The sequence below is a fragment of the Chelmon rostratus genome, chromosome 19 (assembly GCF_017976325.1).
Source record: "Chelmon rostratus isolate fCheRos1 chromosome 19, fCheRos1.pri, whole genome shotgun sequence".
NCBI classification, from domain to species: Eukaryota; Metazoa; Chordata; class Actinopteri; order Chaetodontiformes; family Chaetodontidae; genus Chelmon; species Chelmon rostratus.
In genome coordinates, this window is record NC_055676.1 from 22,268,899 (window position 1) to 22,292,846 (window position 23,948).

The following is a 23,948-nucleotide window of genomic DNA, read 5'->3' on the forward strand; positions in this document are numbered from 1 at the left end:
TGTGGCTAATCTGATAGCATTACACGAGAGGCACAGACCGGGTTTAAAAAAGCACTAGAGTTAAATAAATAAAAGTGTTTCTATTACACATGAGGAAAAAGTTCCTGCACATTTAATACAGCCAATGATTTTGTTAAACAAATGGAGCACAATTATTCCACCATTTTACAGTGTGGAAGCTACCTGGCAGCTGACGGCTACAGGTGATGTCTGATTTACACTTCAATTATTCAAATGTTGAGTTTCATCAGAAGGCAGTAAACCCATCGACATTCAAAAAACTAGCAAACTATCGATGAAAGACTGGATCAAGTGTTGGTGAAAGAATCTATTTTATTCAGATCTTCAATCATTCCACATTTTACTTTCGATGAACTAATGAAACATTGAAGGTAGATAAGACTTCACGTGTTTTCGCTTCAAGTATGAAATAATCTGAATGCCGCGTCTCTGTACAAGGACCACTGAACATCATCTCATCTACACTATATACAGTACAAAAAACCCCTGAAGTCTGCCTACCTCTGCTCTGCATGGGCTGAATTTGCAGTTTTATTAACTGAACTAAAAAAGTTAATTTTAATACATCCCTACAACAAATGTTTCAGATTAGAGCGGATTATTAAAGAGGTGTTAAAAAGATAATGCCTTTAAACATGCAACTGTACATGATGGCAAGTCATCTGTTTTTTCTTCCTGAGACCAATCGTGTGGTCTGTTAACAGAACACATGTGAAAAAAGTCAAAAAGTTTGCTATTGTACAATATTTACATGTTCACAGGTAGTTGATAACCAAGTCAGGGAAGCTGAGGCTTGAAACAATGAGTACTTGGGAAAAAGCTGCCACCTCTTTGGGTGACAGCAAATTTGCCAGTGGTTTGGCAATAAATGGGTACAATTCAAGACTTACCATCTGAACTATTGGCTGCTGCAAAAGGCAAACTGAAACAACACTGAACCAAACTGAAACAGTACATATTCAAAGTGCTTGTGAAAGTGAAAATGCATTTTTTCAGTCCAGTAAATGTGATTTGACGTTACTAAAACGGACAGTAAAAACAAAACAGAACTTTTAGTTATAAATTAACCTTTACAGACAACAACAAAACTCTAAAAACGGGAAGTTCCCTCTCTCACTCCACCACTCTATGGCTTCTATCCCTCCTCCACGTCTGTAAAAATGTCACTTAAGAAGTACTGAGACACATTGGTGGGCTCGTCCTCGTTGGAGCTGCTGTCCATGCTGCTGTCAATTTGCTGAGAAACTGCAACCTGCAACACAGAAGAACAAAAGCTGAGCTATAATCGACTCTACGTGGAGGTGTGCAGCATCCACCTCTGCTCCCTCCTCACCTCGGCTGTGCAGGCAGAAATGGCAGGAGTTGGGTCTGGGCACAGCCGGCTGTGCTGGTCGATGTCCACCTCTGTTGTGGTCGAGGGTGTTGAGTGGGTTTCCTCTGGCCCTGACGGACCCGGTGTGGGAGCTACATCATGTGACGTCGAGGCTACAGGTGCTGGCGTGGATTGTTTTCCTGCTGCATGTGGAGTTTTGACCTTAGGGCTCTCAGACGCTGCTTTGGTGCTTTTTGAAGGGGCAGTGTTGTTTGTCTCAGAGACGTAGGAAGGGAAGTCTTTGGGTTTTCTGTCAGGTATTGGAAAATAAATATGAAAATTAAATTACAATTGATAGATATGAAAGGACTTTTTTTTCCTTCCTCACCTATTCCGTGTGCCGGTCCTCCTCTTCTGTGCTCTCGAGCTGCTATCCTCAGGGTCTTTCCCACCTGATTGAGTCTCCTTTTCTATGTCTGTATAATCGCTTCCTTTCTGCACAGAGGGCCTGGGAAGCTCTGAGTCCTCAGAGTCCTGGATGGGGATTGGCGCCGCTCCCTTGGCAGCCGGGGTCTTCCTGGCTTGTCTCTTTGTCGGAGCTTTGGGCTTAACCTGCCGTTTGGCTGGTTCAAAGACAAACGGGGACATGATGAAAAAGATGTCCAATTTGCAGAGAGTGCATGAGATGAGTACGTATTTATCTGCTGCACACCTGTTCTTCCAGAGCCCGTTCGTCTCTGCTTTGTAGATGGACGCTCAGTCTCATTATCCTCTATAGTCTCTGGCTGGACTGTAGAACTCTCTGTTCCATAAAAACAAATAATCCACATTTACTGTTTCTAATATGACATTAAGCATTAGTTTAAATAAATGACAGAATGGTGGCTTCACTCTACCATGTGGATCCACTGGATTCTCCATGACTGAACCCTGTTGTGTGAGAGAAAAAGAATGCGTGTGACAAATACAGATATTTAATCACATGGCAGCTACAACTGCTTCCGTACAACTTTACTTACTATATATGCAGCTGGGTGAGGTGCAGTGTCTTTGACATTTATGAGGCCTGTCCCACCACTCTCCTCCGTGGACACAGGCAGAGTGGCATTAGAGAGAGCCTCATCTCTCACTGTTTCCAAACCCTCTCCAGGAACAGTGCTGAGGTGAGGAAAGTTGTACAGTCAGACACGGAACAAAAGCAGATCCACGCCTGCATGACGGGCTGATAAAAGGCAGGACTAACCTCTGTTGCTGTGCCGATGCGTCTGCTGCAGGAAGATAAGAAAGGGGCTCAGACACGCTGTCCACCACCTCCCCTGATGAACACACCGGGATCTCAGTCAAAGAGAGGATGAAAAACGGTTCATCTGGATCTGAAGGCACCTGCACCGACAGCACTGAGAGCCAGAGGGAGAGAGCTTTTAGCCAGAACCACGGTGCTATACTGTATATAACTCACAGTACAAAAGACACCGATGTGAGTGGAAGGTGATCTCTGATTGACTTACTGTCTGGAAACAGTGCGAGACCTGGATGACTTGTACTGGATGTTGTAGCATCCTGGGATTGTGAGAAGAATCAGAAGCACATTTAAGGACTAATCCATAAATTTGATAAGAGCTTCACACCACACGGTTGGTCAGAGTCCTGCTAATCGGTGCAATGACTCTGTGTAAAGTTAGTTCTTCTGGTACTACATCAGACCTACCCTCACAGCTCTGTCTGATTAACTTAATTAGCCCTTCATCATCAACACCTGACATGTTCCAGATGTGCTCATTTGAACAGTTTAAACTGGATGTTATAGAACAGTATAAAAGTGGATATTATTAGCTGACAATAAAACCACCTAAACTTGACAGTTCAGTTATATGAAATAACTTTTTGTTAAGTTTGCATTTGTTCCACTACTTGAAGTAACTGAATCTGGATGTTTCAACTATTTATCTATTACTTTTGGCTACTGTAACTCTACTCACTTTAATGCACTGTGTTCAGTTGTTGTAGCTGATTTAAAATATATGGATTTTGTTTAATTAAATCAACAACAATATAAACTTGGTGGCTGGTGTCACATGTTAAACCACTGAGTGCAATGTTTAAACCAGTCAAATTCATTTGTGTGCACACATACTTGGCCAATAAAGCCGATTCTGATATTGATTAATATCTTACCTGCGGACAACTGTCAGGTACTTGTGCCTCACAGCTCAGGGAGAATCCAGCTACATTTGGAGGGGGGATTAGGTTGCTACATTGCTCACTAGCTCCCTCTGCTGGTTCCTGAACATCGGGTCGGACTTCAGACACAGGTTGCAGGGAAGCTGAAGCATCCATACCCTCCGAGCGAGTACCAGAATCTGTGGAGAAACATTATTGCTAAACAATATGCTGCAGACGCATAGATGACAGTAATCCTGAATACCTGCTAAGCATTCTTTCAGATAAGGGATCTTTAAAGGTAAAGGTGTCAAACCTGCTCCTGCTTGTTTTATATTCTGGACTTGTTGGGGCTGTGGAGGGTCCCTGCTGCGTCCCAGGTTGGGTTTGGGTTTAACAAGCCGGCCTCTACGAGTCTGAGGAGCTTTTCTTGAGAACTTGGAAGAATCAGTTGACTCTGACTCCTGATCATCAGTGCTTTAAATGGAAAACAAACTCTGTTACAGTAGAAACAAACAATTGCTTAAAAACATTACCGCAAATAAGACATGACAACAATATTTACAGTTACATCTTTTTGATGACAGAATCAGGAAAATAAGATCACGTCTTACCTTTGTGCAGGCGTTTGGTTCGTTTCAGTGGCAGAGCTTTGTCGCTCTGGGTCATCCACTGAACATGGCTGCAGAGTGCTTTCTTTTGGATCTGGTGTGGACTGTGTTGTAGTAGAGAGTACAGATGTACTCTTTGAATCTGTTGAACCATCTCCTGAAATTGCAGTTGGATCATCTGTCGGTTGGTTATTTGTTTCTGTTGCTCCAATGTTCAAGTCCTGTTTGCAGTCCCACTGAGAAGAAGGTCCAGCCTCCACCCCGTCCGCTGTGGATTCCCCTTCAACTGGTTTTTCACTGCTCTTACTGTCAAGAACTGAGTCTGTCAACACAGTCGGATTCTCAGCAACTGGAGACATTGCTATGACAGTACCATCGGATGACGTACCCTCATCAACTGTGCTGTCTAGTGGCTTCTCTGACTCTGAAGGTCCTAACTTTGTGGAGCTGAGAAGTTCTGTGTGGAATGAACGATGTGCTGATGTCAACTGCTTGTTGTCTTTCTCTGTGCTATTGTCCACAGGCTGTTGTTCTGAGGTTACATTTGTAGAGGTGTCCATATGGCACAGTTCAGAGGGTTTACTGACGTCACTTGACCTCAGCTTTGTCTGTATAGTTCTTGTGGATGATGCCAAATTGGGTTTGGGTTTGACCTTGGGAAAGCGTCGCCTTGTCTGAGGTACACTTTGTTCTGAGCCCTCTGAGTCTGGTGCACTTCCAACATCTGTCTTTTGGCCCTCAGTTGAACATAATTCCTCCGTGGGTTTATGAGTAGAGCATAATTCCAGTGATGGTACTGAAACTGAAGCAGCACTTTTCATTTGACCTGGTTTTCCAGGCGGGGTGGAACTGCAAGTTGGCTCTATGTCTGCTATTGTGTTGTGAGGCTGTGAGGTTGGTCTGGAGGGTTTCTCCACAAGCTGCATGTGCATGACAGGGTCTTTTGTGGCTTCAGGTTTGGACCTCACAGATCTTGATGTTTTCGGTAAGCTGGGTTTGGGGTTGTCTCTTTCTAATTGACCTCTCATTGACTGGGAGGTAGATGCAGCTTCAATCTCTTCTTTCTGACTGACAGCTGACTCTTCTGCATGTGTAACACACAGAGCAGGATGGACGCTGCTCTCTTGGACAGATGTTGAGTCCATGTTTGACCCTTGTCCAACTTGTGATTCTGTGGACTCAGATGCTGGCCTTATGTCTCTAAAGGCCTGCTCCCTACTGGGTTCAGACTGGGCTTCAGGTAATTTCTGGTATTCCGAAGCACTCTGGTCTGACGTTGCTGCGCCTGATTCTATCTGACCAACAACTCCAACAGCTGCCTTTTCCCCATCAGTTGTAGACAGCTCCTCTGTGGGTGCAAGACTACAGCCTAAATCAAATGATGGTATCAAATCTGAAGCAGGACCAGTGCTTAGACTTGGTTTTTCAGGAGAGGTGCAGCCAGTTGGTTCAGCTTCAGCATCTACTGTTGTTATTTTATGGAATTTGGGTTTTGGAGTTTGGTTGCAGTCTTTCTCTTCGGTCTCTTTTGTGGTTTCAGGTCTAGAATGTACAGTTCTTGATGTCTGTGCCAGGTTGGGTTTTGGTTTGACCTTCTGGAATCGACTCTTTCTGGTCTGGCGAGTAGATCCAGCTTCACTCTCCTCTTTCTGACTGACAGTTAAGTCTTCTGCAGGTGTGACACATGGAGCAGGATGGTCGCTGCTCTGTTGGACTGGAGCTGAATCTACGTTTGTCCCTTCTGCGACTGCTGTGACGGATGTCACCAGATCATGACAACTAGTCTTAGTTGCGTCTCCGGTGGCCTGTTCCAGACTGGGTTCAAACAGGGTTCCAGAAGAGCAGTGACTCTGGTTTTCAGAGGCACTCTGATCTGATGCTGCTTCACCTGATTTCACAACATCCAAAGACATCTCCTGACTGCCAGATGGCCCTTCTATAAGTTTGACTTCTATACAAGAAATTTCATCCACTGGCAAATTTGGACTATCGTTTTCCATCTTAGGGGTTTCTTGTGTTTCAGTGGCTTGAGAAAGACCAAAGGCATCTACACTTGTCTTTACTGTTGATGTCTCTGGTTGGGATTTTGAATGTGCACTTCTTAAGGCTTGGCCTAGGTTAGGTTTTGGTTTCACCTTGGATAGGCGTCCTTTCCTGGTTTGTGGAGAGTTTTTGTTTGAACTCTCTGGACACGACTGCATCTGAGGCGTAGGATCTATATCAGGACCAGTCTTCTGATCGCTGGTTTCAGTAATGGGCATGTCACCATCGTCAGTTGTGGTGTTTTGTAGCTCCACAGTGTCAACAGTTTCTGGTGTTTCTGTGACTCCTTGACCATGAGTTGCAAAAGGAGTAGCACAGTCTTCCTCTTGTGCAGCAGGCTCTTGTGCAATCTCTACATCAACATGTGGTTGCTTGGTTTCGTCCACACTGACCAACGTTGTTTCTGCAATTAAAAATAATGCCACATTACAGATTTATTGTAATTTAATCTAAAACAAATGAAATAAATCCCAATCTAAAGAATCTTGTGGCTTCTTTTACCTGTTGTGTGATCTGGTATGGTTGTTTGATTCTGAGCTGACTGAGAGAGGTGAGCCAGGTTGCCGATGGCCAACAGGGTTTGAGCAGCCTCATTGTACCCATCGTCTTCACACACTGAAGCAAAAAGACCCAGAAAAATTGATATTTTGAGACCACTCTATATAGAAATATATATACACGATTTCCAATGGGAGCTACTCAGGGTACCTCTTCAACATACCTTCTGTGTGATCTGAAGAAAGGAAGTCTATAACATCCTGCAAGGGAAAGAAACATTATCAGTCACATCAAAAGCTTCCCATATAAGTCAGACTAGTTGTGAAAGGATGAGATGTTTATGGAAAACACATTATAGGAGCCCCAGTTACACTTCTTTGTCATTTTCGTTCTACATCTTTTTAGTCGATTACATCTAGATACAAAAAAGGTTGCTATGAGTCCATCCAGCTCATACACTAAAAAAGAGGGAGATACCGGAACAAAATAAGATTTGCATTTTAGCAATATTGGCTCTTTTGTATTTAAAACTATGCAGATAAATCACACTTATTTTTAAGATTAGATCTCAAAAATGATATTAAAATGAGGAGTGCAACTGGGGATAATGGTTTATTTTCACTGACACAATATTTCAGGCAGAGGACACTTACAACGAGCAGGTCCAACTGATGTTCACACGGTTCAGCTGTGCCTGTCTCATTTTGTGCCAGCTCACATGTGGCATCAGGGCACAGAGCATCTTGGGAGATGCCCAACACATCAGGCATATTGGCCAAGATATCAAGCTACGTGTGGGATGGGGGAAGTCAGAGTGGAGGGTTTGAATTATGGAATGTAAAACCATGCACAAAAAAATGAATGCAAAAAACACAAAAATGCTTGTTATAAGAATTATGCGAAAATAAAATGAATGGGTGGTACGTATCAGTGCAACACGTGATGGGAAACGGCTTCTCATACCTCCTCCATGGTCTCTTCCACTTCTGAAATCACAGGAGGTGGCGAGCGCAGGCTGGCAGGCACAAACACAGGGGCAACGCTGTCCTTAGTGGAGCTACATGCAGGGTGCTGCTCCTCGTCCACCTCCTCTTCCTCCCACTGCTTTTCACTCTCCTCGTCACTGTAATCTGACTGAGAGGCCCTGAGGGTGACTAGTTTGGGCTTTTTGGACTCTTGGGCTGATTGTGGCTTTGATGATCTCCCCCTCTTTGATGTGCATTTGGGTTTAGGCTTGGCAGCAGAAGCAGTGGGCCCCGCTGGTGAGGCACCAGTGGTTTCAGATGCAGAGGACTGTGCATCATCTTTGGCAGGGTAAATCAAGAGGTTGGTGGGTTTGGGAACCCTCCCATACCTACAAAACACAATCACACACTGAGGAACAACTCTTTGATAAAATGGGAGCAATGAAATATGTGAAAACAAGAAATATGTACCTGGTAGGTCTTGGAGGTTGATTGGTTCCACCCTCTTCTTCAGAGGAAATGTCATCATCAGCTGACTTCTTATTGACTTGCCGTATAGGTGACGCATTTTTATTTCCCTAGAAGGTTAGCATAGCTTTCAGTAAGGCAAAGTAACAATGCGTAGCAAGCTCTGATGATGCTCTGATACTGAAATAATAACCTGCTCATCAGAGGCTCCATCATTCACTGTCTCGTCCCCTTTATCTGTGGAAGGTGGTGGAGCTTTTTTACCCCACTTCCGGCCCAAATGCAGCAGTGGTTTTGGTGCTCTGCCTCGTGAGAGTTTAGCTGGCTTGATTGCGGTTTCCTTGGCTGCATTCACATTCTCACTTTCTCCAGACCTGAATATTAGGACAAAATATAGAATTTTAATGGCGACCGAAGATGCATACAAAATACTAAAAAACAACATTTTACAAGGTTCATTACATGTCTGGGTCTGTGTGGTCCTCTGGAAGTGCTGCCTCAGCATCTTCAGGAATGCAGGCCTCATCTGTGCATATGAATGCAAAACAAAACTAAGCACAAAGAGAAACTTCAAAAAATTTGAGGGAAAAAAATGAATGCTCCTGTACCTTGTTCATTGCTTTTTTCACCAGTTTTCTTTTTCTTGTCATTTGGCTCCTCAGTTGAAGCGTCCTGTTTACTCTTCCGTTTGCGTTTCTTCTTCGGCTTAGAAGCAGCAGTTCCTCCCTCATTGCAGAGGTCCTCGTTCTCTTTCTCACCTTCCTCCTCCTCCTCCTCCTCCTCCTCGTGAGGAATTTCATCATCTTCTTCCTCATCCTCTTCCTCCACATCACTCAGCTTCTTTGCAGCCTTTTTGCCTGGAGGGGGAATTAGAACCGAAAGGATTACTGAAGTCATGAAGAACACTTGTTAAATCTGTGCACCAGAATAATATTTAAGTTATGAAGTAAAAACACAAAACTCATTGAGTATTAAAAATAATTTTAAAAGCATGGAGGGACAGCTACCCTTTGCCTTTCTCTTGCGCTTCTTGGGGGAGTTCTTATCAGCGAGTGACTTGAGTTTCTTCCTGTTTTTCTGAAATTCCAGAATCTTCTCAAGCAGCTTAGAGAAATACTCGATGTCAAGTTTGCGCCTCTCTCCTACAAAACAGTCAACAGTAAATGCTGCATCAAAATAAAAACAGAGATTGCACAGGGAACTTCAACAAATTCCTGTTATATTCAACCTCTAAACATACTGTCCGGCTGAACACTTACTGAAAGCTTTGTCAATCCTCCACGCATTCACTCGCTCTTCTTTTTTGAATTTGTTCTGAAAGTTTAGATCAATGCAATTAATACAAACTAACCTTTTGTGTGAGGCAGTGTTGCTTCTTCATATCACATTGTATAAATGTGAGTATATATACATGTGTATTCATCACTGACCTTTATCTCTGATCGAGCTCTGTGAGGAAACAGTTGACAAATCATGGAGAAGTCTGTCCCCACCATGCTAACGGCCAGAAAGAACATGTCCGTCTCTGGTGGAAAACAGCAAACAATCATGACATGAGGACGTCAGAGGAAAATGTGTGCTATAAAAATGTCATAATTTAGCCCTATTATCCATTATCAGTTCAACCTTCATTGGACCAGGGTTTCGAATAGGTCCCCTTCCTGAAGCTTGAGTAGGTTGTGGTGGAGCCACGCTCAAAGATAGGGTCTCGATCCTGAGCTGGGTTTGGCCCTTTGGCTCGCTGGACTTCCACTGTCAAGCTGAGACACAGGTTGAGAGGATATGATTAAGCCAACAATTGACTGCAGCATCTCCAATATCACAATGATGTAGCTATGTTCTTATTAAAAGGAAAAAAAATGACACTTCTCCGGAGGATGCTGTGGATGCATTTGTAGACATTGTTGGCCAGTTTCTAACAAGGTAATGAAAAACTAAATAAATACATGTTATGAAAGAATCTACTGACCTCTCTTCATCGATGATCAGCGAGCCGTCCTCCGCTACTTTGACCTGAGGAACCATGAACGCTTCTTCCTGCTCTTCCTCTGCCGCCTCCTCTTCTCCCTCCCCCTCCCTCGGGCTTGCAGCTGTAGAGGGGACTTCAGGCTCCTGCGCTCTCTCTGGTGACCTGCAGGGATTATATACAAACACCAGGCAGAAGGAAGGGGGTTGATAATGATGTCCACACGTAAATGAAAGCTGTGCAGGGCCCTGTAAAAATCTTTTTTTACTTCTTCCAGAATTTGTTTAATTCTTCCCACATTCCACATTTTCCATTTTCTGAATTCTGTTTCAAGATTTAAGCGCATTTTGTCATCAGTAAGAGTGTCAAATCACGTAGTGGATGATCCACCATACTGAATATCTAATGAATATCAATGAATATGATGCAACACATTTTTATTAAAAGGATCTTTTGCAGTACAGCCTCCATATGAACACACTAGGTAAGTGGGTCTGACAGGGGCAACCTTCTCAGTGATGGAGGCTACACTGTGTGTGTGTGTGTGTGTGTGTGTGTGTGTGTGTGTGTGTGTGTGTGTCCATGAGAGAGACAACAAAACATAGCAGCGTAGTTTTTTTTTCCCCATCCATTCAGCTTAGATGCTACATACAGCATTTATAATGCTATGGAAAACCCTGATTTTTATACATTGTGATCACATTTTGACAAATTCTGCGATATTCCACGTTTTGAGTCCTCTTTATTACCAAATTCCAGGATTCGGTCTGTGTTTTCTGCATTGCAGGAATCGATGCAGGGTACTATAAATGCATTATCCAGACTATTCCATCATTTAGACTTATTTACAAAACCATCAAATCATTTTCAATACTGTGGAAGTATGATAAGGAAAGTCAGAATGAAGAATGATCATTTGTTCCACATTATGTACAACATCAATAAAAATAGAAGTGATAAACTCACACTTCTCTTCCTGGAGAAGGTGGGACCACAGTCTCATTCTCCGAAGCTCTGTCGTCTAAACTAGACCTGGAAAAAATGCAAATTAGAGTCACACAAGGTAAGGAAGCACAAAAAAACCTTTGTGTCAAATAACTTCAAGAATAATTGAAAGAAAACATTATCTCTGGAGGTAAAGATTAAATGTTACACAAGCTTAATTTAACTGCAGAGATGACACTTACGACATGGGGTTAGACAGCGGTAGGTAACGGATAAGATCCCTCATGGTCATTTTAGCAGGATCTAAACTATATTCCCTTGCACGGGCCTTAGCTCTCTTGATTTTCTGCAACATGAAATGATAACAGACTTTTAATGTAATGAATGAAGATATGTGTAACGATATATATCTAATCAACATGTTACTGAACATAGAGAGAGAAGAGAATGAGAGAAAGTGCCTCACCTTTTCTTTGTGCATCTCCTGTCTGAGCAACTCTCTGAGCTTTTGGGCCTTTGCAATCCTCTGTAAGTCTGATGGATCGTTCAGGAGTCTACTCAAGGAGAACGCCGGAGGTGACAGCGAAAGTCCACTCTTAGATGACACTAGAGTCTTGGCTTTCTCTGATATCTCAATAGCTTCTCTGTCTGGCAGAGAGGGGGGCACTTTATCTGGTAATCTCGAAGGAACTTCTTGAATTTGACTGCCTGACGAGCTTTCTAATTGTTTGCCGCAGTCCGCTGGTAGAAGGGTTTGTTCCTGTGAGTCCTCAGCTGGAGGAACAGTTGCAGGTCCTGAACTGTCAGAAGGGATGATGGTGGGTTTCGGCTGCACTTTGGGCTGCTTGCTGTCTTCTGAAGTTCTCCGTCGCCTTGGAGACTGGAGACCCGGAGGGGCTGCTGGAGTCTCAGCCTGGCTGGACGTTGTTGGCTTGTCAAGGTCTGAGACTTCAACAGAGACTGCCTTGGCAGGGGACTTCCGAGCAATGGTGGAGGGGCGGCCAGGGGCCACCTTGGGTTTGATCGAAAACCGCTTCCTTCTCTGGACTGCTGCTGAGGAGCTGGTACCTTCCCCATTTTGGTCATTACCATCCCTAAACAGTAGGAAGAGTAGTTGTTATGCATAAAAAAGTAGTAGTAAAATGCATTTTAGAGGCCATTTAATGCTTGTTACGCACCCTGAGGCTGAAGGTTTTTCTGATGGGGAGACAACAGACTTGTTATCAGTCACAGCAGTAGCAGTGCTGCTCTCACTGAGATCTTTGGGGGTCTCACCGGCCTCCTGGTTTACTGAAGGGGCTTCCTGAGGTGTCGCTGCTGTTCTCCCTACAGGACCGACATTGGGCCGAATACTGAATCTTGACCGGCGAAACATTTTGTCCTGAAAACACACAGTAAGTCAAAGGTGCTTCAGTATTCCAACAGTAAAACCTTACAACCAAAAAGTACAAAAGTACAAAAAGTAAACTGATGTCCTGATTTACAGTCACAATTATCATATTGCCTTGCACGAATGTAGGATTTACTGCAGACTCTAGACATCTTTATATAGATTTACATTCATCTTTTCAAATACAGTACTGACTGTCATTTCAAATTTGCACATTCTTCTGGTTGTCATTTGTATCACCTGAAACAAATGAGAACTGCAGAGTTTTGATGTGAATTTGTCAGTGATGGAGCATCTTTTTACTCAAGTACTTTTAAAACAATTGTGACATACATGTACTTTACTCGAGTATTTCCATTCTATGGCAATTTATACCTTTAACTTCACTACATGTATTTGACACTTACAGTTGCTCTTTACATAAAAAAATTACATTCATCATTCACTGTCACTCTGAACATAATACCTGCACATTGTAAATGTTCGTTCTTTATGTTTATTTAATATTTTTGCACCACTTGTTGTTATTGTTCAGTATTTTTTCCCGTCTTTTTGTCCAATGGAAGTACATTAAGCGCAGTGTTTAAACCGAGGTCAAATTCCTTGTATGTGTACAAATACCTGGTCAATTAAGCTGATTCTGATTTTGATACAAATTCCATTTCAAAATGGCCATTTTTACTCAATTACAAAAACGATTTTAATACTGGGATAAAACATATTGTGATGTTCTCAAAAACGTACTGAATTAATTAGTATTGCTAATTCAAGCACAGTGAAAACAAAAGAAATAGTAATTGTAAAACACTAACTGGGCTTTGTAGCAGCACCTAAATATCTTTTATAAACGATTTTTCGCTCTGTAACTGTAACGTTACGCACCGCGTTAGCTAATCACAGTAACGACGCTAAAAACCAATGAATGTTACTGTCGGCTAACGTTATTCGACAGACCAAGTAACGCTGACAGCTGAGAAGCCGTTAGTCAAACCTGAAAATAAAGAAAACCCGAAATAAATAACCAGAGGTTTAATAAACTAATGCGCTTTATTTAAAAGAATCGAAGACGTTAAAAACGGGTCAAACATGGACAAAAACAAGCGGAAAAGTGCACAAAGCTGGGCTCAAACTCGCATGTCAACATGTTTAGTATGCAAGTCCTTCCGACTTGGACCGTCCTCTTGCGAATATTGAGAAGCTAAGTAACCTTCATTTATAATCTCATTACGTTTATACGCGTTTTATTTTGCGGGTAACGACGTACCTGCTCAGGAAAATGTCGTTTGCTGGGAGAAGTAAGATTTCATTTATCGACGACGGGTGACAAGCAGAGGACCCCATGCACACACTAATCCGCCATGTTTTTCGTGACGTGACGTTATCTTCGTGAGTGAAAGGGGTTATGGGAAATGTAGTCAAAGAGCTGGATGAGGTAAGATCATACAGTTTAAAGGTAAAACTGGCCTTTTCTCTCAAGTAATCTGAGCTTTACAATGGAACTGTTATACTCAGTGGTGGAAGAAGTATTGAAGTGTTTTATTTAAGTTGAAATAAAAATACACAAATCTAAAAATACTCTATTAAAAGTAAAAGTGTTTATAAGTTAAGTAAAAGTTGTTAAATTGTATGTAATGACCACTGGTGGCATGTTAAGTGAATACATTTTACTCAAGTGGAATACTGTTTAAGTACTGCCATGCTAAGATACTTGTACTCATCTAAATTTTTTTCCATTTTAAGCAAATTTATACTTTAAAATTCACTAACTTTCAGGGGCAAATATACTTTTTGCTCCACAAATGTTATTTGACAGATATTTGTTAGTTACTTTGTAAATAAAAATGGTGCATATGAAATCAGAGGTGAGCTTATTGAATATGACACACCGATACAAGTGACAAGAACTACTCAACTGTACATAAAGTAGTCAAAGTTAGCTCCACCTCAACAAACTACAAAAGTGATGAGCAGTTGCACATCAGGTCATCAGTTAGAATTAGCGAATAATATAATGATAATGAAGACTGAGAGGGGACACAATGTACTTTAAGTTAAGTAAAATTTAGACTGCATGACTTCTATTAGTAATAGAACATTTTACACTGTGGTATTGTATCTGAACATCTGAACATTCTTATTTTTAAAAGGTTGCTGCACAAACTACATGATATTTTTTTATTTCATAAAGATGGACGTTTCTGAGCCGCTACAAGGCTTTTTTCTCTCTCGTGTGAATACATTCACCAATGGTTCATCCAAGAAGTATCTCATAGATAGATAGATAGATAGATAGATATACTTTATTAATCCCAAGATGGGAAATTGCAGCTACTGTATACTGTATACCAGCTACTGTATGTACTGTATGTGTCTAAATGATATAATATGCAATAAACAGACATATCCTACAGAAACAGAGTGGTAACAGAACAAAGATAGACACCATCAGCATTTGGGGCTGCAGCCAGAACTCTGACCTTCCATTTATTGAATCCTACAGTTAATCTGTTTGACTGTTGAACCTCCAGCCGACAACTGTTGATTCACTGACTCAGTCTGAAGCAGGCGATGGACTTGTGAACACCTTGCAGCGGTATGATTGAATTATTTTATTTCTTCAACACAGACAGCATCAGCAGTGAACCTCTATGGACGTGCCCTCTCACACACACACACCACATTTCTTTCTTCAGCAGATCATGACATTACATTTACTTCTTAGATCAGTGGTCTTTAGAAATAAGGGAACTACTGATTGGACAGAAAAAAACAACATCAGAGGTGGAGGTGTAAAAGAAGGGTGGGTCAAGGACAAAAGATAGAAGAGTTCATCATTTGGATTGTCTTGCACACGCTGTAGCAGCTCGTCCCGAGGATGTTATTTGATGTTAAGTTCTCCATTTGCTCCATTTCAACTGTTAGGGCAAAGAGAAGATAAACAAAAAGTGAGTGTGAGAATAGTGTATATATAAATTAAGCTACGGAATAAACTAATATGAACACATACTTACTTATGGACAAAGTTACGGTCAGGCAAAGGGATTTCCAAAAGGATCCCCAAAAGCAGCTGTTGAACCAGAAGACTGACCAACAGCAGCTGTCTGCTATAAGATTAAGAGAAAAGGGCAAAATTACAAATGATTACTGCGATGCTTGACGTAGTGTAAATATGTGTCTTCGTGAATCTCTGTACCATGGCTACGGGCGGCACTCCAAATGGACTGGAATTTGGGGCCCCAAATGCTTCATCAAACATGTCCTGATTGTTTGCACTGGGAGCAGAAGGGTTAAAGCTCGGAGCTGCAGCTGGAGCAGGAGCTGGTTTAGGAACATCTGAAACAGGCATATGACCACAGAGCGCACAATTAGTGACAAATCTCACCGGCATACATGTGTTAGCTTGCATAATTTTGACAACATGCACTGCAGTTTACCATTAACGACTGCTGACATTTGATTGATATCAAAGTCATCATGATCTGCACTATCCTGCACCACGCCCACTTTACTGGAAAAGTACTGATCGAATGCTCCTTGCTCCTTGTTGCTGGTTGGAGCAGCGTTGGACCCTAGCTCGCCTTTCCTCGCTGGGATGGCAGGGGGTTTGGCGAGCTGGAAGTCCTTGAACATGTCCTTTCCAGTCTTCTTCTCTTTATCTCCAAGGGGGTCCAAAGCTGTGAAGGCACTGTTCTCTATCTTAGGAGCGGCCTCCTTACCAGGTGGCCTCGGAGGGGGGCGTGATGGACCAGGCTGGAAGGGGTTGGTCGACTGACCCCAGCCTGGCGCGGCTGCTGGCGGCTGGCAGAAGATGTGGGGTGGGGATAAAGGTGGGGCAAACTGAGATGGCATTGGCTGGCCCCAAGCTGTAGGTGGTATGGGTAGACCACCAAAGGCAGATGGCTGTGGGTAGCTGAGCCCGGGGCCTGGAGCTGTCACTCCTGGCATGGGGAACATGGAGGGTGCTGCAGTGGAGGCTGCCCACATGCCTGCAGCGGGGATACTTGTGGTAGCTGGAGGACCCAACTGAAGATTCCCTAAATAGAATGAAAAGGAATATGAAAATTTAAAGGAAATGGAAAGCAACCCCAAAAAAGGTTCTGAATATGTGGATAAGACACCAAGTTCCACTCTTGTTTATTACCCAGAGCAGCTATGGAGGAGGGAGTGGAGTTGGCTGGTGCACTGTTGAAAAGGTCAACTGAAGCAGATGACCCTTCAGAATGAGCAGGAGCAGCAAACAGCTCTGCTCCAAACAGGTCACTTGCTGTGGACTATTCATGGAAAATAAAGCAAAAACATGAAGTATAGCTGAACCACATTGATGTCATTTTATACATTTTATAATGTAGAAATTAAGATTACACCAATCCAGCAACAAATTATTCACTTTAATTACATAGTTAGATATAAATACTACCGTATTTACCTGAACAATGATACATGTGCATGCTTTGCCACTTACCCGTGCTTTTATCACTGAAGCATGAATGTTAGAAAGCAGATTAGGAGCAGAGATGACAAAGGGTTCACTTGATTCAGCAGCATAGTCAAAGTGTCATTTATTCAAGCCAGATAGAGAAGCACGTGACCGCCGGTGCATGCATAAAGACAGAACAAATCCACACTACAAGCCCTTTACTGCAAATCCTTTGTCATAGGCCTTGCATCTTAACCAGATGCATCCTTTGGCATATCGTGTCAGACACCAAATGCATAACCCAAATGCTCAGAAAGGGAGGTGTTAGCGAACTAATTGTGCTCCGGAAAATGTGCATAAAACCCATTTTTAGGCATCACACATGCAACTGTACTGTGATTCATTTAGCTGTGGAATTTCACCTTTGCACTCCTTCGACCTCGTCCGGCCTTAGAGCTCTGTGGAGGCGGGTTTATGACTACTGAGTCCTTGCTATGAGTCACTGGGGGTTGCGGGTGATGGTTTATGCCATTAGAGACAGGGCCAGTTGTCAAAGATGCGTCAAAAAATGGGTTTTTGGTTGAGAGAACTGGTCCAGATTCATTCCCGTCGATCATGGTAATTGTGTTGCCCTGAGTTATTTTGCCCCCTAGTGGCCACTGTCCATTACTGAGAGCGAGGATCATGGTCTTACTGGATAACCCATTTATCTGCTGACTGAGGTGTTCAGAGTCTCCATTCAAACCACCGTTAATAATTGTCTTACTGGTGGTGCCAGCAGTGCTGTTTAGGTGATGAGCGGTGGCGAGGGGGATGCGTGAATTATCGGGTGCCGACCGAGTGGGTGATTTAGAAAGGGGGTCATCTCTGAAAGGGTCAGTGTCTGGGGTTGGAAAGTAGCCAAATGTTGAGGAAAAGGGATTCTCTGTCTGGGGAGATGCTCTACGGTCAGCGGCACAGGAAGTTACAAAGGAGTTTCCCTTTATGCAATTCTGATTGCTGTCAACTTCAGCAGAAAAGTCCAGCAAGAGAATATCATTAGAGTCCTGGTTAACATGAGAGGGACAGTGGGAGAGAAAAACAGATTTATGAATCAGTTCTGCAGAGGAAGAAAAACACATTTGTTAACAAAATGAGAAATGAATCACATGGTGTGAAAAGACATGAAATTTAAAGCTGCTACCGGTAGAATCTTTGCCTCAAAACATCACTTTTTAATGGCAAATCATACTCTGATGTTACTAAATTAACTGACTTGTCTTGCACTTTATATAAACATGCTGAAGTCAGCACTAGCTTGTTTAGCTGGAACGCAGCAACAGTGATGGAAAACACTACCACTACAAGACTGCAGGTGTCACCAAAGTCTACACAAACGTCTCTTTCATAGATTCCACTTGCAGCAGCTTTAAAAGTTTAATGAACAACATTGAGATTGGAATACATGAACCATAAACTCAATTCTTAAAAAGATCCTTTCCTTTTTGAATTAATTTTGAAATCTATAATTTAAAAACTTCTAAACAATATCCAAACACAAAAATGGCCCTTTTTAGAATTGAGTTCACACACAAGGAATGATCTGGGAGGTGCTGAGTGGCGCTCAGGGGAGCCATGATTTTCTGACACACATTATTTCAGATCAAGAAGCAGCATGTAGTGAATCATATTGCTAATATTACTATTTTATGGCTTTAAAAAAATCTTACTAATTAAGATAAAAACTGTAAATACGCAGCTACATGTCACCGACTAAGTATAAACCCATCATGTTGCCCAGAAAAGGGGACATTTTACACTGTGGCACCACACTTACATTTGGAGCCTGGATGTCTGGAGGGGTCGACATGTCTCCAAAAAGGTCAAGCTGCTCCACTGGCTGGATGTCAGAAAAGGACAGAACCATACTGTATTTACTCAGCTACTACAAATCAACTGCATTTTGTTCAATGTTGTGCTGCGAACACAGGAGAGCAGAAATTCGTACTTGGGCGGCTTTGACTTCACCGTCCACGCTTAGCAAGGCATCACTTCCATTCTGAAAACAACACAGAAAAGCAGAAGGTTAAGAGGGAAAAGTTAGAGGAACTATTTGACGAAAACAAGCGCTCCCAAGTGCTTACCTCAACCACAGTGCTGCCATTTTCACCCTGTAAACAGAGGCGGACTGTTAATGCCCACACTTATTTTCTGAATTCAGCGAGGCATGTGTCATTTCACATCACTTCAATGGAATGTCTGAAGATGTGATTCATTGAAAGAACACAGAGAGGCAGTGTTGACATTCAGGAGGCACTGTACATGCTGTACAGCGTGTACCCTGTCAACCCTCCCCGACGACCACACCAAAACGCTTTTCTTTCAGAAAGAAAATGTTTTCACTGTCCAGCTTTTGAAGAAAAAAAAAAAAAAACTCCTTCCAGTGTAAAGTCAGACGCCTCTGAACAGTTACCTTCTGTGAGGCCTCTGCTTCTTTCTTCTTCATGTTGAAGATGACCTGGAACAGATCTTTCAGGTCGATGACCAGGGGCTCTGCCTGTGTGGGGGTGGAGAGGCACATTTTCACTGTTGCTCATTGGTCTTTGTCGTTTTTGCAGTCGTTTGCGGTACGTACACCTGTGACAGAGTGTGAACGTGGGAGTGGGTGCTACCTGTTGTGCGGTCTTTATGGCGAAGAACTGATGCTGCCCCTCTGCGCCACACACATATCCAAACGCCCTATTATCTGTTACATCTCTGGCGATGAAGGAGATCTTGTTCACCACATGCTCGTGCTCAATCACCTGAGTTACAAGGACAAAAGTTTTATTAGCAGGCCAAGCTAAACCTAATGAACTTCATCGCTGATTTGTCTTCATAAGAAACTGGCAGAACTCACTCCTGATCTCTCATCAATGATCTTGATGCCCGACATGGAAATGTTGACCCAGATCCTCTGTTTGTGTTTACCCTGGGACCGAGCAGCTACCGCCATACCCTGCAGCAAAATAAATAATACCTGTTGCTCTCTTTTTGTGAGTAAACAAAACATGACTCTAATTAATATCTGTGCAATTTGTGCACACTGTCGCCCTCTGCTGCCAGGACACGTCTGCAGCAATCAGGCTGCCTTTGCCGAGCACTGTGTCCACAACACCCACCACATTATTAATGAATATTCCTTAATATATTTCATGAACTGTAAAGACAGCAGTGCACAGTCAAAGATCCCATGCTGCACCTTAAGCTTCATCATGGAGTCCTGGCACATCTTGTCTCCTCTGGCTTCTGGGACATCATCGATGCCAATCAGCTTAGCCTTGTACCTCACACCGTCCCCTTTAAACCTGCCCAGCAGGTACTCATCTGTCTTTTCTGGGACTGCGAAAACAAATAAAACTATGAGCTCTACAGTGAAAGACCAGAAAATCTTGAAATTCAATCCAATGTCTTGATCATGGCATGATCACAATCATCATCCTCCTCCACTCACCCTTCTTCTTTTCTTTCTTGAACGGGACCTTGGATGTGGCAGGGGAGGTGGGAGGGGTGTTAGAGGCGGTGGGTGTCGATGGGGGTGCGATGCTGGGATCGGCGGGGGTGGGAGTGCTGTTCTCCACCTCTGCAGACATGGTGTGGAGCGAGCCTCACTGGACGAGTGGACAGTCGGGGGTAAGGCAGACGGCGGCTCGACGTTCAGAGGCAGCGAGGTAAACTGAACTGATGAGTCTTCAACACCCACACATACTTCTTGCTATCTGCCTGGAGCAGAAAAGCGAAGTGGGACAGTGCGTGTGGTGAGAGAGAAAAAGGAGAAGGACAGGGAGCGTTAATACACACTCTTTCCTGGTGAAACTGCAAGATATCAGACACTAAAGGGCTGCAATGAGCTGTTACTGCTAGAAAGGTTTTGCATGTAACTGCAGAAAATATTGTTTTGCACATCATAAACAATCATACTTTTTAACAATCCACAGTATCATTTACGACCACAGAAACACCCTTCTGACAGAAGCACAAGACGACACATGAGCCATAAACTCATAAGCATGAGAACAGAAAAAATACACTTTAACCCTGCTTTACACATGCTGCGTCAGTTGTTCAGCCCTTTAAAGGAGTAAATTATCGTAAAGGCCCTAAAGGTCCTGCACCTCTTCAATCTGCTGTCTCCTGCCACTGGGCTTTATTTAGTGAGGACAATTAAAGACAAATAACGAGGTGCCACTACAACTGCACAGACAAAAAAGAAAGAAACAAAGAAAAGCACATTAAGCACTGTAATCATACATCATGTGATTTGTCAGACCCATAAAAATTCCATCCAAATTCAGTGAGCTGTGCTAACTGTGGCTCAGAAGCAGCATGTTAGTCCTACATCTGCACATCATCATCATAAAAAAACATCATCATCAACTCGTCTGCCAGCGCGCTGGACATCTCTCATGAATACCTCTGCATTTACTGTGCAGGAAACACAAGGCCACGTCACATGAGACAAAAACAACACCGCAGTGGATCGCAGCGGACGACGCAGCAGCTGGGATTCACCTACTTCTCCTCCGCTGCGTTAGATACACAAACTTATTTAACGCGGATACATCACTGATGCCATTTAGTCACTTGATGAATCAAACAATCGCAGCAAAGCGGTAACAATCACATGCATTCAGCCAGACAAAAAAAAGAATCCATAAAGGAGTCCCGCTCTGCAAAGCCACTGGAATAAAACCAACACAAACACGGCTCTGTGCGGGACATACATACCTTTAGGACCAGCTCCAGAGGCTGCACTGGCTAGAATATCGGTGTAAAGAGGCTGTGAATACTGTAGGACAGACCAAAGGTTGAAAGTGGGCAAAGGTTGAGCAATTACCTGAGGTTAATCTTACGCTAGCAGAGCAAAAAATCTCGTGATGCCCAGCTAAGCAACTACAAACGGAAATTGGAGCCTTTGGAACGATCATTTACCCTCAATGTTCCCTCGCTGATAATGAGGAATCAAGGTAAAACGAGCAGAAATCCACCTGTGTGATCATGCAAATTTAAAAAAAAACAGTCCGGTCCTGAGGTGTTGCTTATGTGGTTATCAATCAGGCAGGAAATTTGTTTGATTCATAAAGGAAATGGGGGGCCATACAAGCTGAGATAACAGATGGGGACTTTAAAGGTCAGTGAGTGCGTTCCAGGTTAGTGCCAGCTGTTACCTCGCTATGAATGAGCCTGACACAAGTATACACAGAATGTAAACAAGCACCTCTTCAAAATAGAGATCGTAAAGCTGGGTTTTAAATTGAGGATGTCTTCTCATTAAATATGTATTTTAATTGCAGTTCCAATCCACAAGAGCTACTGCTCAGCTGTAAAACAATAAAAACTTGATTTCATCCACCATCACCAGCATTGAAGTCAACGAAACGAGCAGGGTATGTTTGGTTCCCCGTGGTGACATTTAAATTCCTGCAAGGCGCAGGGACGCACATGCTGTTTTTGTTGCTGTGCTGGGAAGCGTAGAAAAACAAGACACAACGCTAAACACTTGTTGATGCTCCATTTACACCAGCGTGACACATGACTGCGCTTGTCCAGTAACTCACAGCGGTGTCAGAGTCCCACTAGCTGGAGGAAAGGGGCTAATAAAAAGGGTGAAATGTCAGCTGTTCATTGAGTTAAAGGATTACAGTTTAACAACAGAAGGCAGCCACCACCGCTGCCAGATGCAGGACATCCAGCCGTGTCACAAACACACAAGGAACACTTAGTCACACAAAAGAAGCGTAAATTTATATTTGTCAGCAGAATAACTGCAGCGCAAGGGCAGAAATGTCACAATCCAGAGCCATCAGGAAACGTAAACTACTGCACATCTGGAGGAAATCAGAGGGAATGACTCAGTCTGCAAGTGAATGAGATGGTGAAATACCACAGGCCCACTGTGAACACAAAGGGCATGCAACCACTTTCAGACAAAATGAAGAGTGTTTTGCACTCAGACTGGGATATAGATATGGAAGTGGGTGGAAAGAGACGCAACTTTAAAACTTGTTGCAAACCAGACTAAAATGATGTTTGTTCACGGGGCTGCAGCTGGACAGAGAGAGACTTCTGCAAAGGAAGCTGAAGAGGGAGAAAAGTGTTTGCAGTTAATGGAAGAACAACTGATTTTCAGTCTGTTTGAGAGTGAAGAGCAGCTCTCTCAAACCTGCTTGCAGTCATTTTATGAGTTTTTAAAGGCGCATTGAGAAAAACATTTCTGAAATTGCTGCGAAGCGACAACCTGCACTCCTTCGGTGGCTCTTCAATGAATGCATGGATGGAAAAAGTCGCACTTACCAGTGGGAAAGCGCGCAGTAAGATGTTGAAATCCTGCTGGAGAAACGGCGACTTTTGTTCCCGTGATGCCTCCGCGGCTCCGGCGCAAAATGAGTCCAACCGAACACGGCTTCGGAAAACGAGCAGGAGTCAGATGTTTTCCGCTAAATGCCGTGGACAGAAAGGAGAGACTGCTGCAAACTCCCAGTTTAACCCTTCGCTGGCTGACAGCGGGCGCACTGCGCGCTGGAAGGGGGGCGGTCTGTTCACGCCTCCCGCACGAACATAGACGAGGGCCTGCAGAAAGTGGGTCACGAAGTGTGTTCATATTGTGCCATTGCCAAACACATTTGACTTATTTTATCATTTTTTTAAAAAACATTAGGTTTCATACAGCATGATAGAAACAGAGATTTGACATAAATGTGCCTCATTGAAGCAGCTGTGATCAATATTTTTATGACAGCAGATCAAATGATTATGCATAAAAAAGGGTTGCTCACAGGTTGCTATGCAGCTTTTTGGCTTCTTTCAGCTCATTGTTCTGCTGTTTTTACTGTTGTGTCACTGTTCTCTCATTGCAAAATTTTCAGACAGGTGTTTCAAAGAAGAAAGGCCGAAAAATCAACTGTGCGTTACCTGTCCAGCACCAAACAACTGTCAGGTGGAGCATTTAGCTGCTAAAAGGACAGACCAGGTCAAAAAGTAGTAAACGTTAATGTATTAAATGTAGAAAAGACATTACAAGTACACTTTTACTTCCTGTGTTTAATTTAAAGTATCTTTGACATATACTTTTAAAAAGTGTACTTTTTTGTACATAGATCTCTAAGTTCTACTTAGATAAATGGATAAATATAA

At 43.0% G+C, this 23,948-nt stretch overlaps 2 protein-coding genes across 5 annotated transcripts; both read right to left on the bottom strand.

The window, feature by feature from the left end:
* Nucleotides 1-325: 325 nt before the first annotated feature.
* Nucleotides 326-13,733, bottom strand: zgc:162472 (uncharacterized protein LOC553495 homolog). The gene is made up of 29 exons (XM_041960863.1): nucleotides 13,644-13,733; nucleotides 12,168-12,370; nucleotides 11,456-12,083; nucleotides 11,232-11,335; nucleotides 11,011-11,076; nucleotides 10,048-10,209; nucleotides 9,705-9,838; nucleotides 9,509-9,603; nucleotides 9,338-9,392; nucleotides 9,086-9,220; nucleotides 8,687-8,935; nucleotides 8,541-8,604; nucleotides 8,272-8,452; nucleotides 8,082-8,188; nucleotides 7,609-7,999; nucleotides 7,299-7,433; nucleotides 6,869-6,905; nucleotides 6,649-6,762; nucleotides 4,108-6,550; nucleotides 3,810-3,970; nucleotides 3,509-3,693; nucleotides 2,842-2,893; nucleotides 2,577-2,730; nucleotides 2,353-2,491; nucleotides 2,230-2,263; nucleotides 2,046-2,135; nucleotides 1,722-1,956; nucleotides 1,355-1,643; nucleotides 326-1,273 (listed from the first exon to the last, which is right to left on the bottom strand). Exons 2-29 carry the CDS (start codon nucleotides 12,362-12,364, stop codon nucleotides 1,157-1,159), a joined length of 6,753 nt encoding a protein of 2,250 aa, XP_041816797.1. The 5' UTR covers nucleotides 12,365-12,370; nucleotides 13,644-13,733; the 3' UTR covers nucleotides 326-1,156.
* Nucleotides 13,734-14,973: 1,240 nt separating this feature from the next.
* dab2 (DAB adaptor protein 2) lies at nucleotides 14,974-23,294 on the bottom strand. Of its 4 annotated transcripts, none has more exons than XM_041960573.1 (15): nucleotides 23,109-23,294; nucleotides 20,269-20,537; nucleotides 20,017-20,156; nucleotides 19,675-19,773; nucleotides 19,448-19,579; nucleotides 19,249-19,332; nucleotides 18,920-18,946; nucleotides 18,784-18,834; nucleotides 18,613-18,675; nucleotides 17,219-17,842; nucleotides 16,521-16,650; nucleotides 15,814-16,413; nucleotides 15,573-15,712; nucleotides 15,391-15,480; nucleotides 14,974-15,294 (listed from the first exon to the last, which is right to left on the bottom strand). In XM_041960573.1, the coding sequence occupies exons 2-14, from the start codon at nucleotides 20,405-20,407 to the stop codon at nucleotides 15,409-15,411; spliced, it is 2,301 nt and encodes a 766-aa protein (XP_041816507.1). In that variant the 5' UTR covers nucleotides 20,408-20,537; nucleotides 23,109-23,294; the 3' UTR covers nucleotides 14,974-15,294; nucleotides 15,391-15,408. The 4 variants fall into 4 exon arrangements, with proteins under 4 accessions (XP_041816507.1, XP_041816506.1, XP_041816505.1 ...); XM_041960572.1 differs by having other exon boundaries at nucleotides 15,391-15,483; nucleotides 20,269-20,533; nucleotides 23,109-23,292; XM_041960571.1 differs by having other exon boundaries at nucleotides 15,391-15,483; nucleotides 23,109-23,292.
* Nucleotides 23,295-23,948: the final 654 nt, after the last annotated feature.

Excerpts from the sequence above, each read along its gene's own strand:
- zgc:162472 (XM_041960863.1), bottom strand. The coding sequence starts at position 12,364 with ATGTTTCGCCGGTCAAGATTCAGTATTCGGCCCAATGTCGGTCCTGTA. Across the intron at positions 9,839-10,047 it reads CTGATCATCGATGAAGAGAG|CTTGACAGTGGAAGTCCAGC; the intron begins GTCAGTAGATTC and ends CCTGTGTCTCAG. Across the intron at positions 1,274-1,354 it reads TTTCTGCCTGCACAGCCGAG|GTTGCAGTTTCTCAGCAAAT; the intron begins GTGAGGAGGGAG and ends TCTGTGTTGCAG.
- dab2 (XM_041960572.1), bottom strand. The coding sequence starts at position 20,407 with ATGTCTGCAGAGGTGGAGAACAGCACTCCCACCCCCGCCGATCCCAGC. Across the intron at positions 20,157-20,268 it reads CAAGAAAGAAAAGAAGAAGG|TCCCAGAAAAGACAGATGAG; the intron begins GTGAGTGGAGGA and ends TTGTTTTCGCAG. Across the intron at positions 15,484-15,572 it reads GAGTGCCGCCCGTAGCCATG|CAGACAGCTGCTGTTGGTCA; the intron begins GTACAGAGATTC and ends TTAATCTTATAG.